An 18,036-nucleotide genomic window follows, 5' to 3' on the forward strand; every position below is an offset into this window, starting at 1 on the left:
AACTAATTTTAATTATTACTAATATAACATAATTGCAGAATTAAGTAGCATTATAAGTAATAGAATTTTTAGCAAAATAAATTGCATTTTAATTTAGTTTTTTTATTTTATTTTAAATAAGTACATATTAAATTTTAAATTAAAATGGCAAATTAAGATCAATGCTCTAATTGCAGAATTAATATTTTTTTGTAATATAATTTTAATAAAACAATTTTTCAATTTAATTAATATTTTATAAAAAACATTTTATTCTAATTTTATAAACGTATTAATCTTATTTTTTTAGCTTTCATCATTTAGATTAATAAATACTAAGTAAAAATAATTAAAATGGAAAATGAATGCTGTCACTGATTTAAAATAATGCAGAATAATGCTGAATTTATTTTTAGAAGTAATATAATTGCAGAATGAATTTGTTTAATAAAATAATTTAATATTTTAATAAAATTATAATTGTCCTGTAATTTTTATATTATTAAATTAGATAATAAATATACTAAATTAGATTATTAACAATATAATATTACAATTTTAAGATAGTAATTTAATTATTTTTTCTATTTAAAAAAATAAATTGTTATAAAATATTAATAATACCTTGAAATATTAAATAAAAAATAACCGTTTTCACTATAATTTAGATTAATGCTCTAACTGCATAATTAAATAGTATTAAAATACCACTTCAGATAAATTAATAAAATACATTGGTGATATTTCAATAAAATGAATAGCATTTTCTTTTATTATTATTTTATATATATATATATATATATTAAATATACAACAAGTAATTATTAAATACTAATTATTATATTAAGATTAATGTTCTAAATATATAATTAATTAGTATTCATCTATTTAGAGGTATTTCCTAGTTTCATTGTAGCTACTTTTCTTATAGGTACTTCTGCACCAATGCTCGGTATTACCAATACTACAGAAAGATTGCTATTATTAAATCTTTTTAACACTAAAATGATGCCAATGATACCAGTGTCTCTGCAGTGCTGGTGCCAACTCTATTCACCACCCCTGTGTGACTGACAGCTGACAGCAGACATGTGTCAAAACAGATCTGCCTATTATTATCTCTAAAAAAAGGCTGGAATGGAGGCGGAACGGGACCCAATATGTCTGAAACCGAACCCATGCCTCCAACATGTCATGCTAGGCCATGACATTAGCTGCTGAATAATGTGCAACAAAACATCCCAAAAAGAATGTGTATGCATGTTATTTAAAAAATTGTTTCAGGAGACACGACATAAAGTAACAGAGGTGAATCCAGCAATGGACACATGGACCTGTAGCAAAAAAAAAAATATATATATATATATATTTACGTGAAGTGGTTACCAATAAAACCCACACACTTTAAAAGTGAATATAAAACTGCTGGTGATTCAGTGGCTTTTCCCTTTAGCGGAAATAATCGATGATAACAGGGTGTTACTGTCAGAGGTGCGTCATTTAATTTACCCTCTTACAGCAACACTGCACAAGACCTTACAGAAGAGAAGGATTTGATTGTTTTCAGTTGCTAATTTCTAGGAGTTATAAATTGGTTATTAAAGGGATTGTTTACCCAAAAACTAAATTTGCTATTTCTGTCATGACAGCTCTCAGAGGGATTGGCATGGTAATGTACATGGCAGTGTTAATGTATTTGGTCTTGGCAGAATAGATCTGCTACACTGCTGCCTAGACTTCCAATACATCCACAACATGCTGATGTGAGCATGTAGGAAATACTGCTGCTGCACATATAACACATATGAATAAACCCTATAGCATGCATGAATCACCCCGTAACAGATCTATACAGGTGGAGCTGGGGAAGGTGGAGGGTTTCTGAAGTGCGCTGCAGACTTCTACTGCAAACAAAAGCCAGGTATTTGAAAACTGAGCAGTGAGCTCATTGGCTACTGATACAGGAGAAAACCAATCAGCTGTGCCATGTGATAATGATGTCATTAGGTCAGACTGAGTTAGACCTATCAGACTGCACAATCTAGAGTTTCATGCCAGAACTCTTAATTTACTCACCCTCAAGCCATCCAAGATTACTTTTTTGGTTCAGTAGAACAGTAAAGATGATTTTTAGTTGAAACCGTGGTCCTTGGTGATTCATGAAATGCAAGTCTACAGCTTCTGTCACTTGAAAGTCAAAAAGCAGCATATACAGTCAAGACAAAATTATTACCTATGCCTCGTGAAGATATATTGAGGCCTTATGAAGCGAAGCAATCGGTCTGTGCAAGAAACTGAACATTATTTAAGCCAGGGCCTAAGGCAAACAAAGTTTGATTATTTTCCTTAAACTGATTCACTTCAATAAACTCGTTCAAATTAACTGATTCACCAGTTTGTTTACACAATCACACAATAAATTTAACATACACGCAATTACATTATAACAGCAACCAATAATGATGTGAAAGGTGGAAGTTTTACATGTCTAAAGCATATAACGTGAATAAACTAGCCTTAATCAACAAACCTTTTTACATAAAACATAAAAAAGCATAAAAATGTTCACACCTTCATTCAAGTGCTCAGTTCATGCATACGTATATCAGCGGTCTTATGTCCAAGTCGAACTGTTTCCTCGGTTCAGTGACTGTTGGAGGAACCGGAGCACTGAATGAGTTAATTAATCACAGGATCAGATACGCAGGTATTTTGGCTCATTTCGAGTCGGAGTGAATGTGAGGCATCCAGAAGTGAGTTTAGATTGAGATAACTTGTACGTAGATCTGTGCTGCTTGAGTCACAAACTGTTTCAGGTTGGTTCAGTCCGATTTGGTGAACTGGTCCAACTAGTTCATTAAACAGAACCAATTCAAAAGACTGATTCGATTGTCAAACTGGACATCACTCCAGCCCGTTAGATTACAGGTAATAATGTTGTAAATAATGTTACGTTTCTTGCATAGACCAATTAGTTCACTTCATAAGCCCTCAATAAAAAAACATCAGAAGCAACGGTTATTCATTTTGTGTTGACTGCTATGCTTTTTTGGACTCTCATGTAAACAGAGGCCATGATTGCATTTAATGAATCACCAAGGACCACGGTTTCAGCTAAAAATCTTTACTGTTCTACTGAAGAAAAAGGCCATCTTGGGGTGAACTATTGGTTATGAATGTGAGGCTGATTGATAGTGATTGTATCATTAGGATCATGCATATCCTCGTTTCACATGTGAAGAAGCCATTTACTGTACGCAGAAATCTTAAGGTAAGGCATAAAAAAATTAAATAATAATAATTCCAAGGTTGAGTGAAAGGTGAAAAATGATGATGACAAAATATCAGAAGAAAAAAAATGCTATGATTTTGACTCTGTAATACAAAATCATGACTATTTTTGCTTTACGCTGAGAAAATGATGCCGCATTGTTTGGTTTGTGAGAGAGTAAGGATGGTGGCTCTGCTTCTGTCGTCTGTTGATTCTCTCATAGGAGCATTTCTATTAAACTGCATGAGGACTCGGTTAGAAGGAAAGTATTCTGTCAACTTGCATCAAGAGATTTACCCGAGATCCACATTTACTTGAAATTGCATTTCACGGGGGCCTGCACACTGTGTGAACACTCCTGTATCCATTAGCTCCCAGCACATTTATTTTTAATAAAACCCCCTCAAATATCTCTGACTCTGTTGCACAGCACAGTGAGTGACTTCTAAGGACCAGCTTCCAAACCACCATGGAACTACATAGGTGACTTATCTGGAATACTCTACAAATGCAGAAACTCATACAAATAGTGCTCCTCACACAAAGCACGCTGCAGATTCCACTCATAATTTATTTCAATACAAGTTCAGCTTTAACGTGTTGCTAGGCAAAGATCATGATAATCTAATTACTTAATAATCAAGCATAACAATTCATAGCACACTCAAATAATAAATAAGTAAAATAATACATTTCTTTATTTTAATGTTATATATTTAAATAGGTTAATCTAATAAATATAAATATATATATATATATATATATATATATATATATATATATATATATACGTACATATATATATATATATACATATATATATATATATACATATGTATATATATATATATATATATATATATATATATATATATATATATATATATATATATATTATCTAATATAAATTCATAAATATTAAACAATAACTTAAGTAAAACTTTTACAATCTAGTAACATCTAAAATGTAAAAAAAAAATATATTTAAATACATATAATAATAAATACATTCATAATAAATATAAAAAATATTAAAGTATATAACCTATGATTAATCTGGATAGATTTATTTTTTTAATTGCTATTAATGTATTAATTACAATACCCTGAAATAGCAGAATCTAAATTTATAAATACTAATATAAAACTAATAAATACTAGTATTCAATAATTTAAGTAATACTAGTAGCATTGCAAATAAATTAACTTTTACTCAATTTCATTTAATTTAACAGATTAATTAAATGATATTTATAATTTTGCAGTGCATTAGGGGATTGTCTTCTCCATGAGAGCATGCAACGCTGCCTTAAAATCTGGCTAAAACAGGCATTTTAGAAGACAGCACAATCATTTTGGAACAGCCTGGGATGCACCTAAAATGCTGCCTTGCGAGGGCAGCTCATTAAGTCACACATTAGTGTGACACACATAAGTCAGACATTAACTGGTCATCTGGTCATAACTGATGTCCACGCCACAGGTCTTCCCCAGCAGCAGGGGGCAGTATTGAGCAGACAGACGTGTGGGGGTGTACATACCGACACATGTTGGCACAGTGCCGTTCCATTGGGCCAGTGTGTTGGGCACTGCCTCACACCTGATGGCACTAGCACCATGAAGAGTGTAACCTGGGTTACACTCGAAAAGCACCACCGTGCCCATTCCAAAGTCATTCCCAATACGCTTCCCATAGCGAGGCTCGGGCACGGAGCTGCACTGGGAAGCGCTGGTCCTTGGAACAGCTGCAGAAATGCAAGAAGAAAAATAAATATATGTTTGGAGTCTCTATTTTTTGTTTTCTTTTTAATACTTCTTTTCAACACCAACACATTAAAATTCATTAAATTAATCAAAAGCGACAGCTGCTGAAAATTCAGTTTTGCATCAAAGGAATAAATTACATCTTAAAATATATTTAAAGAGAATAAAGTTAATAAAATTGTTATAATATACCACAATATTATGTTTTTACTGTATTTTTAATCAAATAAATGCAGCCCTTTTTTATTAAAAAATAAATAAATAAAAAATGCACAGACCCCAAACTTTTGCGCAGAAGTGTTGCAGTATACACTATACTGAATACATATTTTGTATAAACAAATCATTCTAATAAAATAAAACATAAAAGATTTTAAACTATAGTATGCTGCTTTAAAGTGTCCATTTATCATTAGTTATTTTACATAAACTACAATATATATTGTTTGTATTATATTTGTTACACTATAAATGGAAGATTCAGCGCATTGCATCATGAAATACATTATTCTAGACAGTGTACTGTGTTGTATACTGAACATTTTATGCATACAGTGTTATTTAATATGCATAACCTACAGAGTTCTTTAAATACAGAAAAAGATAAATACTGCATACTGCAAAAATAGCATGAGTAGTATGGAAGTAATCTTTTCCAACATAGATTAGTCAAGAATTACATACCTTGATACACAAAATGAAAACCTTTAGCTGTGTTTGGTCCCTCGGTTTTGAACCTGATGGTGATTTCACTGGCAGAGCTCAGTGGTAAAGGCTCTCCTATCAAAAGAGAAATTTGAGGAGAAGAAGAAAAGAAAAGCAGTTCTGTTATTTGTCTGCAGCTACAGCAATGGCATAAATGAGAGCATTAATACGTCTGCTGAGCGCTGCCACATCAACACGGTGAAAGGAAATCATGTGTTTTCAGTACACCAACACGCGGTCTAAAAGTTGAAGACTACAAATGAAAAAGTGTGATTGCATCCTTTTCTACTTTAAAACAAATTATATTATATACAGTATCAGCATAATTTAAGTGACAAATTACATTATATTATATTATATTATAACTGCATGTCAGAAGCACATTAACAACAACACAACATTCAGTGCAGCAGAGCTGTTTTGGGAATGAGATCTGACTGCAGTAGTCCTTCATGTAGTTCAATTTCATCTCGTCTCAGCAGACGTGCCTTTAGTTGGTTTCACGGGGTGACGGTAAACAAAGCCTTTTACCAGAGTGAGAGCCATGGGCAGAGGTGAGGAGCGCAGACTCTGTCGAAGGCCCGTCAAAGATCTCAAGCATATCATTAGGGGTCGTCTGGAAGAACATAAACTGGCCGAAGAGAACTGGAGTGAGACACAGAGGAAAGAACTTCTTAAAAACAAAAACCTCCACTGTTGTTTACTGGCTGGTATTCATTTGCCTTAGCATATAAGAGCTGGTTACAGTGTATTTATGTCTTTGCAGGTCAGTATATCTACAGATTATTTTTTATCAGTTGGCATCCCTCCCAAAGGAAGATTTTTACGCTTGCTCTTTCATAGAATGAAATCAAGACAGCTTGAAATCAAATATGACCTTATTTACTTTATAATAGATGTAGACCAAGTGACTTAAAGTGGTAAGTGATAGGTCACCGCTGGCGAGATGAGGGTTTAATAAAAGCTCCTTTCCTTTTTTTTCCTTTTTTTTTTAAATCAGTTCTACATGAATAAGAGAAAATTGGCTGTGGCAAAAATAAATAATTAAAAATTAAAAAAGGTAAGAAAACTTCAACACCCACAATGCACTGGGCTGCATCAGAATATGTAAACATGCAGAGGCAAGATCTGTAGTGTCTATAAAACTATAGCTGTCAAAAGTTCTGCTGGAGAATGAACAGGATATTGTGGTGCAGGTAACAGAAAATTAATACACATTGTTCATTTACTTATATTGCTGAAAATCTGCAAACTTATCCTTTAACTGTTGACATGCAGTAACTGATGAATGTAAATAGGTCATTTGTTCATGAAAGAGTTTGATGAGACATATTTAAGTTCTGCTTATTTGCTTGTGTATTTATATATATTCATAGAAATAGTATTTCTATAATAAAAAACAAACAAAAACAACAACAAAAAACAATAAACCAAAAGAGATACATTTAATTAATTAATAATAAATACTAATTACATTTTTATTCTTCCCAGTAGTAATTTTAAAATATAAGTCATATTTGTCTAGCTAATTATGTCTAGCTAAATTAGTATTTCCAAATGTATGTTGAAAATGTAATACAATTTATTTATTTGGAGAAGTAGTATTTCTATTAATATAAAATAATAACAAGCAACCAAATAAACTAATTTATTAACAGTAAACTGATTTTTATTCTTCACAAAATAATATACGTTTTATAACAGTTAATGTGTATGATAATACTATTCATTCATTCATTCATTCATTCGTTCAGAAATGCAACTGATATATCAGACATCTTATTTGTGATGGCTGTTCTATGGGTTGAAAGTGTAACAGAAATAGGGGTCTCCCTTATGGCTTTCAAAGGGACCGCGTAGTCAAGTAGTCCTAGAGCTAATAAAACTTCCAGTATATGACATCTTCAACAATAGAGCTCATATTTCTGTTCCCCCTTATAGCAGTGCTCCCAACACAACCATCACTTATTGAATTTAGCAGTAACCAACTCTACCAAAGTCACAGCACAAAAGCCATAACAAGAGATTCAGACTTCTGCAGGGGAATGCAATAAATTAATCTTGCAACCCTAAATAAAGCTATAAAACAGCAGAGGAGTTGATACTCAAACTCTAAAGAGAGTAAATGAATCTGGTTCGCCGAAGGGCCTCACAGCAGAGTCTGCCTTCAGGCAATTTCCGTACATTTGACAGATAATACAACACGATAGATGCCAGATCACAAGGTGAGAAAAACTGCACCATATGTTTGTGATTTTCTATGAATAATTCACAATCAAACTTGCTCACTCTTTCTACTTTCAGGAATTTGAAAGAAAGACTTTTCCTGTAATTGGACAAAGTATGGTAGTTGCACATTTGTTTTGTTTTTAAAACAGCAGCACATATTAAAGGGGTCATATGACGTTGCTATAAAGAACATTATTTGGTGTATTTGGTGTAATGCAATGTGTTTATGCAGTTTAAGGTTAAAAAAGCATTATTTTACATATAATGTACATTATTGTTTCACCTTTATCTGTTTAGCTGTGCATTTATTGAATGAGCACTGTGCAATGTCCGAACTGATTGCAATATATATTTTCACTGTTTTTTTATTTATTTAATTTTACGTAAAATCATTTTCTAACTGTTTTAAATTCATTTTAAATAAGTACAGTTTTAATAATTTTAAAAGTTTTAAAATTGCTTATTTTATTCTTGTTATTATTTTTCTTCATTACTATTTTACTTTCTTTTATGTAAAGCACTTTGAATTACCATTGTGTACGAAATGTGCTATATAAATAAACTTGCCTTGCCTTGCCTTTATGCCTTTCTGAAACGCGTCGATTTTTACGATGCTCATCGTTCTAAAAAAATCGTCTCATGAATATTAATATGGTTAACATTGCTAGGTGAACTTCCTGGACTGCCATGTCATAAAACTAATTAATATTCATTATCAGACATGTCTTAGCTATAGTATACATTCCCATCCTCTGGCATTTTAAGTTTGCTTAAATATTTTTTTACACAACCATTTCCCATATTTTAATAAATATTTTAATATATCCTCATCCACAATATGTATTCATTTCTATGAAGGAATATCTGCAGTTCAACAATTCAACATAAAGTTACAATAGTAAAAAACATATTTTAAGAAGTATTCATTATTTTAATGTAATAAAAACATTACAAAATACAGATTTTTTTTTAATGATACACAGTTTTTTGTATTCTTTGCACTATGAGAAGTAAATAGTTATAAGTGTTACTGTAATCTTATTTATTGATTGATTTATGCATGCATAGATGCACGCAGAATCAGAAACGGTATACATATTACAGACATGTAATTATAAATTAGAATGACATATAAAAAAAGTGAAATTGAAGTGACATTCAGCCAAGAATGGTGACCCATACTCAGAATTCATGCTCTGCATTTAACCCATCCAAAGTGCACACACACAGAGCAGTGAACACACACACTGTGAACACACACCCGGAGCAGTGGGCAGCCATTTATGCTGCGGCGCCCGGGGAGCAGTTGGGGGTTCGATGCCTTGCTCAAGGGCACCTAAGTTGTGGTATTGCCGGCCCGAGATTCGAACCCACAACCCTAGGGTTAGGAGTCAAACTCTCTAACCACTAGCCCACGACTTCCCATAACATAGCTCATTACAACTGTCAGTATTACTTAATGGTCACATTGACCTATTGGTCCAAAATCCAGCTTTTCAAAACTGATGGTTAAACATTTGATATCTTCTGATCAGTTGTCACACGTCACACGTTAACTATGGATAGACAAACTACTTGTCGCATTGTGTTTTTACTATTTACAACTCATATATCAGCTCCTTTCCTAGCCACATCTATTATCAGAGGTCAATAATAAGGTCTCAGTGGGAGTGTGTGACTCCTGGAATTAATATTTCAGCGAATGAGATGCCAAAGTCCCTTTCGGGCATGTGGTCTGGCAACCTTATCCAATCTTATTATAATACAGGTACAGGATATTAGTCAACAAATCAATATCATGCATTCACTGCACGATTAATTCTGACAGACACAAAGGCTGCTATACAAGAACCATGTGGTGTTTGATCTTCACAAAGTGTCAAATAAGTAACAGTATTCTTCACATGCTCTGAACGGAAGTCACACAAGCTGTCTGGTTGGACATTTCCATCCCCTGAGGACTGGGAAATCAAACAGTGCAGGGCCAATAAAAATGATCTACACTCGACATTAGGAATGCACTGATACCATTTCTACCAACAGATCCGACTCCAAAAATTCTGAGTATGATGACCAGCACAGTTTTTTTTTTTTAAATCAGTGTACTGTAGAATTTCTATACCTCTATGTGTTGACATGATCATCACTCTTTGTCTAATAAATATAGACAACATCATTATAAAGAAAAATAACAAATGAAAAAAATATATTTATATAAATATATATATTTCTTTTAAATGTCTAGCACAGTAAAGAGGCAGCAACATATGAAAGACCAGCCTGATCTCACAATCAAAACGTACATATTTAGACGTAAATTAAAACTGTCCGATATGTATGTGCCTTTAAGTATTTACAGTGTCATTTACGTATTATCTGGACGTAATTACAGGTTCGATACGTATCGACATTAACGTAAAAACAACCTCAAATACGTACAGATAGAACGTGTTTTCTGACCAGTCAGTTATCCATAGTAATTTGCTCATGAAGCTGCTTTTCAATGCGTATCGGATTACTTTTTTAAATATTTATGTATATTTTCCCTTTTTATAATTTTTTTTTTGATAAATGTAAGATCCCTCACCCGAACCTACCCATTTTATACAGAATGTTAAAAGAATAAAACATAATAAAACACAATTTTAGTAAAAATATAACATTAAAACGTTATTTTGAGCCACTAACGTTAATCTTACACCTACCCCTAAACCTACCCATAACCATTTCTTAAAACTACATAACGTTACTGTTATAAATAAACAAATAACAGACAAACAAACATAATGTTAATCATTTATTTTTTGCGAAAAAATATCAAAAGTGGTACCAAAAGTAGTTCAAATGATAATGAGTTCCAGTCGCAGTCCTCTCTGGAGGTAATAGTTTTTATAGGGTACAGAGCAGAATATAATTTATTAATCCGTGAAATTATGAATCTGTCTTCTCTCCGTGAAGGCGCACTGGCGCAGTAGCCGTACTGATTTCAAATGTCTATCAACTGAAACACGACATGTCGCAATCTGTGACGAATTATGTGAGAACCAATGAGAGTTCGATATTAGTGCCGTAAACCATGTCGTAACGTTCCTGTGGTGCACTGGCGCTATTTTCAAATTCGAATCATAACGAGCGCGGGCTTTGACTGTGACGGACGCTGTTGCTGAGAATGAAGATGAAGATCGATTGATATGGATATGTTCCTTGCAAACATCTGGATTCTAAAGATATGGAGTAAAGCAAACAAATAAAATGGATGTGATTTATAATTTTATGCTGTGCTTTTGTGTATCTATGGTTTGCAGCATGCACAGAAATGTTATTTCCTATTAAGTAGATGAGTAAACTGCTTTCAATAAATTCAATAAAAACATTTATTGATATGACAATTAAATACAACAGATTTAAATCATTAAAGCCACGATTTTAATATTAATACATGGGAATTCATATAAATTCACACTTTACGTTAGATTATTTACGTTTTTTTTAGCTGCTAACACCTAAGTATTTGTACGTTTTACTGCTATAAATACGTCTAAGTTGTACGTTTTTATGTGAATGAAAACGTAAGTAAATGTACGTGTGGTAGAACCACATTTAACGTAAAAATACACACGTATTCTCATGAGATCACGTTGGAAAGACAGAACAGAGACAAGGTTCTGAACAAGAAAGGATATTAACAATCTAAAAGTTTGAAGCAACAGTGCACATATTCGCATAGAAAAGTTCAAGTCACAAAGGGAAGAGATACTGATGTATAGTGTATTATATTGGTGCGATAGTTTATTGAGCCTTTTCTTTTAACGTTTTTCATATTTCAGTTACTGTTCGCGTGAAGTCGGCTAGAATTTATTCATAGTGCTCTCTACTCCTCCAGTGTTGTGATCTAATATAAAGTAACATGATTTAGAAGCAGCACTGAACTTCAGCAAGATAAAGTACTTTTTCTGCAAAACCATTGATCTTCATCTACAGATCAAGTGTAGTAATGGGAACATTGAACTTGACTTTCGTAACCGAACGTGACATGCAGTTTGAATGCCGAATGGAGGATGACAGACACATCTTTTATCTGAACCTCATATTAAGCTGGAACGCTTCAGAACACTTAGAATATAGTGCAAAAAAACGGCTTTATAGTGTTTTTGTGGCTTTAATGGGGCTTAACAATAACACAGAATATTATACACACAATATCGGATTTGGATCAGCCTCGTCTGACTGATACCCGATCCGGCAGAAAATGCCAGTATCAGAGCCGAAACAGATACTGAGTATCGGATTGGTGCATCCCTACTCGACATTAACACAGACTCGAACGTCTTAGGGCCTTGTCAACTTTTAATGGTTTATTAAGTAAAGGAAATGGAACTGTCATTGGCTAGGCAAACTCTTTCTCAACAAGGAAAGCGAAGACCATTACAACCAAATCTAGCAGACATCTTTACAGCTGAGGTCACCTTTGTGAGGGTAATGGTTATTGGCTCTTCTTGTCCTTACCAATCTGACAGCGCCTCCAGGCTTTTATAGTGCTGAGCGATTGTGTGTTAGACCAGTGAACAAATAAATCAGCAGTGGCTCTCAGCGAGGTTTCTTCTCAGGCAAAATCTGCTGTCTAAGATGAAGGAACAAAAAAAGAAGCTGCTTATTTTATCTGCCTTGGTTTTAGATTTAGGTATTTTACCCGTTCATTTGTGTCCTTTTCAGAATGCTGAGTTGGAAAATAAACCAAGCAGCTCTGAGATGAATCTGGTGGATTTGAATATGATTTGAAGCACACATTATTTGTAAATCAGTTAACCTCAGTGCAAGGCTCTGCACTTATTTCTTGAAAGGATGAACTGCTCATCCCATAATGCACTGGAAATAATGTAATCAAATGACTGATAATACAAGTTGTACAACAATTATACGTGAAAATATCACTAGGTATCAATAACAGACTGATGAGAAATGTAATTAATTTAAAGCTAGTTTGCACATTAAATTTGGCAGTTTTGGTTTTTAAAAATACCAATTACAGAGTGAAAGCTAACAAAAACTAACCTAACCAGAACACTAGACTGTATTGAGAAATTTGACAGTTTTAAACATTTTTTATGATCTTTGGTTAGCACATAAACTTTGGCAAAATACAGAAACTCAATGTATATATAAAGCTATAAATAATAAATGAAAAACTAAAACTAATAAATAATAGTCGATTTTAAATATTAAATAACAAATAATAATAATAATAATAACTAGAACACTAGACTGTGCTGATAAATATAACACTGTTAAACATTTAAATTATAGCTAGTTAGTGCATCAACTTTGGCAGCAAAACATCCAAAAAATAAAAATAAAAAAATACATAAAAATATTTCACTAATAGTAATAATAATAATAGTAATAAATGTTAAACTGCCTATTAGTGAAACCCAAAATAAACAAATAAATAAATAAATAAAAGTAATTCACTAATAATAATAATAATAATAGTAATAAATGTTAAACTACCTATTAGTGAAACCATAAATAAATAAACTGCTCACTAATCTGAGAAATTGAACTCTTTTAAACATGATAGCGAGTGAGCACATAACTTTGAAAGCCATAAAGTACTAAAACTAAAATAAATAGATCCAATTCAGAAACAATAAATAAATAAATAAATAAACAAACAAATAAACAACTCTAGCAGATTTCATCACCTAACTACCTTGGAGTTCATGGTAGATTTGTCTTGAAATGTTTAAACACTACCACTAACAAACTCTACAGAGTCGATAAATAGTATTGTACTTCCAGGAACCTGATTGCACTCTATTTACAGCTGTAGGAATTATATTTTTCATGTCTGTGATTAACGAGTCCATTCAAGGTTATTAAACTACTGCAAAATTGCCCATCACATTATCCTTTATTTCCTGCACAGTGAGGAATACAAACATAAAAATTAAAAATAAAATGTCAAAAATGAGGTCAACACCATATGCTCCACCAACAACAGAGTCAGCAGGTGGATTAGAGGCTAACCAGACTTTCACCACACAACAGAATGAAGGCAAGAAACGAAAAAGCCTGAAGCTCAAACTGCAGCTGCATCCACAGCGAGGCCCGATGCTACAGAACTTCAAACGCTCACAGACAACATGGATATAAACGCCCGTCGCTTTGAAATGAACTTGGTGTGAATTATTCAAGGTGGCGCAACAGACTGTACAAATAACTACGACAAACATTTGTGCTAGCAAAGCAGCATAGAGCTGAAACTCGTATTGCTGCAGTTAAAACTCGGTGACTCATTTCTCTGGAGTACGATTCTTCTCAGCATGTTCCCTGCTACTAACCCACCAGGCTAGCCACAGGTAATGTTCACAAACCCTGACACCTTGCTTTGCAGCTACAATGAAGGAAAAGTTCTCAGTATAACATCTCTAGAGTTAATGCTTTTACATGCTCCTCTGCCCTCATCTTGACTGGCCCACATCAACTTAAAGTGCCCATATTATGCTCATTTACAAGTTCATAGTTTTATTTCTGGGGTCTGAAATAAAACTATACATATACATAGAATACATTTACATAATAAAAAAAAACCTAATTTCATCCTCTGCCTGAAATGCTGTTTTAGTTTGTCTCTTTAACCCTTGAGCTACAGTATGTTAAAAATCCTTTACTTAATTTGGTGTTCCTGGTCAAAAGTTACTGTCTTTTTTTTTTTTTTTTTGAAAAATCTCTTGGTAATCTCGCATTATGCTATATTTTCATCAAATAAGTTTTCACCAGTTTTTAAGTAAATTATTAGTGGATGATGTTGGCATTTGTTCACTCAAAAGCCGTGGTGCATAAGCTCAGAACAATAGCTGGGTTTCCTTTCAAAGTTGCGAATTTAACAGAAATTGGAATATTGCATAAAATATTTGCGCATAAGCACTAATGAGTCCAATGAGTCCTGACAGACTGGCAGTAAATATCACTAAGCGAAGTAGGAGAAGCCACTGAATATTATACTTTTCATATATAATAAATAAAAAAAAAAAAAGGAAGATATATAACATTAATAACTAACTACTGGAGGCCACAGCAACAACAGATGCCCATGTCAAGCACTTGTGTAAGAGTGTTAGGAGAAATCCACAAATTTAGTTTAAACAAGTATAAAGACATTGTTATCAGTCATAACTTCTGGAGAGAAATAGAGCAGACACTGGACAAAGGCAATTATCAACTGGAGTATATTTTAAAAAAAAATACACTTTTAGCTGTGAGCATATGCTGGGCTTTACCAAAGTCCTTTTAGGCAAGTCGTGCCACTTGGCCGCCATCTTGGCAACGCCTCCGGGCAGCTATTTCAGACTAACAAGACCAGGCTCCAATCTAAATCAATGGGCAGAGAGTCAGAACTGCACTTTCACTGGTCACTGGGACATAAAAGCTGCATGTATAGAAAAAGCAGATAAATATGATAAAAATCGCTGAAAAATTTGTATGGCTTTGCCCCAAAATAAGGTTTAAAATGCCTTTTTCCAACAGGTTATACTTTTACTACGCATGCGCAAGGGTTCCTAAACTGTGTGCATACGTCAGTGGAACCAGACGACAGGCTTAAATGTTTCCCGGCTTGACTGTTAAAAGCAGATGATTGGCTTTCCAGCGGGAGGGGCGGGACATGTGCATCCAACCGCCATCTTTGCCGTTACGGGTTTTCCTTATATAGTTGAATGGAGGATTGAGGAAGTGGCATGTCTCTTATAAACTGTCTCTGGCTTAACACAACGCAAGCACAGAACAGGTGCGTAACTCCAGGACACCATTATTAAACACACTGCGACATCCAATGAGAAGAGTTTATATTTGATACACATACACACACACACAGACACACATTATAATATAATATTAAATAAAGCATGCATAGGTGGCTTTTAATATTTGTTCAGAGCTTGGTTCTCCCGCACTGGCATTAATTGCATTAACCTGAAGTTGGAGCGTGCAAAGGTGCAACAATCGTGGACAACCGATGTCCCCACTCACAGATGGAAATGAACACGTTTGAGTGATAGAGTGTATGACACGTGTGGGCGGCTGCAGTCGTTTGCCGGTGTTTGATGCAACACAGGCCCACGGGCACGTCCTCCCGCTTATGCGCGCAGCCCCCATAGCGGGGCGATCCACCTGTCCTCAGGGTGAGATTTTTGCACCCACACTCTCTGGAACATCTGCCACCAGTTTAAGGGGTTGTGAATTTGAACTGTTGACAGGGAGCAAGCTGGGATAAGCGTGAGCAATGCAACTACACATCGAAGACATTGTGATTGGCATAAAAAGACCCGGGCACTGCATGAAGAACAAAGCTGTCAGCTGTGGTTTACATAAATCTAATAAAGTCCCTAATGCAGGCCAAGTAGCTCTCTCGACACTGCCAAGATTTCTCATACGCTGGAAATGCTGAGAGACTCTGGTACAATGGCAACAGATTTTCTGCCGTACTGCACAATGTACGGTTGGTCGACAACTTTCTATAAACATGCACGCTTGAGTCTAATATGTTCAATTTATGCCTAAGGCGCTCGTTTGGCAGTTGTGAATAATTCAGTTTTCCTCTCAAAAGACAGATGCTATTAAAAATGTCTGGCTTTATTATTTGTGACAGAATAATTAAAGATTAAAAGCTGGCCAAAGAAACAGAGAACTGCCTTATTATTCCGTTCAAAGGGTCCTGTATAATTGACAAGCTTAAATGAGAAATAAATACTTCTGACAGTTCTGTTCGGAGACTAAAATACTGCTAAGTTGGTGCACAACGTCTTATTGATCTCCAACATGACGCATAAAAAAAATAATAATAATAAAAATAAAATAAAAAACTTAATGAAAGCTCTGGTGAATGGTTTTCTTTCAGGCCTTAAAAGTCAAGATGAAAAATCTTGCTTCCATAACATTTTACTTCTATAACACATCTACAAGGATTTAACGCAAAGAGAAGCTTGATGAGGAACTGAATAGATTGTGAAAAGTGGGAAAGCAATTGTTTATTTATTTGTTTGTTTGTCTATCTTTGGAATAACATGTTTCAAAGAGTCATTCAAAATTAATATGGCAACCCATAGGCTATAAAAGTAAACATTTAAAAACTATATTAACTAGAAAAGACGTCAACGGATATAGATATACAGTAGTTTGGGATAAGTATAATTCTTTGATAAAAAAAAGACCATTTATTTGACCATATGTGAAATATTATTATAACTGTTTTCTATTAAAATATATGAAAAAGTCTACAGTATATTATTCTTGTAATGCAAAGCTGAATTTTCAGCAGCCTTTACTCCAGTCTTCAGTGTCACATATACTACCTTTTTTATAAATGTCTTTAATGTAATTTTTTATGAATTGAATACCTCCTTGCTGAATAAAGTTATAAATACTCCAAATTGTTAAACAGTAGTGTATATTTAACCATGCAACATCGATAAAGTGACGCACATGTGGCAGGACATTTGTCAAATGTCACTCTTTCTTTGATAATGTGTCCGCCCACTTTAAATATGTTCATCAAATATATTCTGATTGGCTGAGATTCAGCTGCCTGTCACTGCAAACTAAGACACTAAAAAACACCCTAAATGATAAACACAAAAGTCAGCCAGAAGAACAACTCTATGAATTTCTCTAAGAACAACTCTGAAACTGTCTATTCTCACCTCTTCATTCTGTTGCAGTTCATGAACCCAAAGTTCTCTTTCCAATGAATTCAAGTCGAAGAAAAACTGTTCAAACAATGTCTTGGAATTATTTGCATAAAGCATTTAAACGAAAATATACAAGGCACTGTTCTTTTCAGAGTCTTAATATACAACAGAGTGAAAGCCACTGACCATGTTCTAATTCGAATCTGAAGATGAAAACGCTAAAACTCTGAGATGAGAGGTTTATTTGAAGTGTTGGGATATTTTAAGACCTTCAGTGGTTGGTGTTCTCTTTTCTTTATTCTGTGTCTCTCTTCCTACACAGTCACAGTTAAACGGAACACTTTCATAATCAAGTTAGATGCCCCAAGGCATGGTTCCCTAATTTTACAAGCATTCACAGAA

At 33.8% G+C, this 18,036-nt stretch overlaps 1 protein-coding gene across 1 annotated transcript in view; it reads right to left on the bottom strand.

Moving 5' to 3' along the window:
- LOC132103410 (CUB and sushi domain-containing protein 3-like) overlaps nucleotides 1-18,036 on the bottom strand; it is a 173,260-nt gene that overhangs the window by 97,117 nt on the left and 58,107 nt on the right. The window contains exons 27-29 of the mRNA XM_059508491.1: nucleotides 6,251-6,364; nucleotides 5,699-5,794; nucleotides 4,792-4,995 (exon numbers count right to left, since the gene is read on the bottom strand). Of these exons, the coding sequence (XP_059364474.1) occupies nucleotides 4,792-4,995; nucleotides 5,699-5,794; nucleotides 6,251-6,364 (414 nt within the window). The remainder of the gene's footprint in view (nucleotides 1-4,791; nucleotides 4,996-5,698; nucleotides 5,795-6,250; nucleotides 6,365-18,036) is intronic.

Source organism: Carassius carassius, chromosome 24, assembly GCF_963082965.1.
Source record: "Carassius carassius chromosome 24, fCarCar2.1, whole genome shotgun sequence".
Classification (NCBI taxonomy): domain Eukaryota; kingdom Metazoa; phylum Chordata; class Actinopteri; order Cypriniformes; family Cyprinidae; genus Carassius; species Carassius carassius.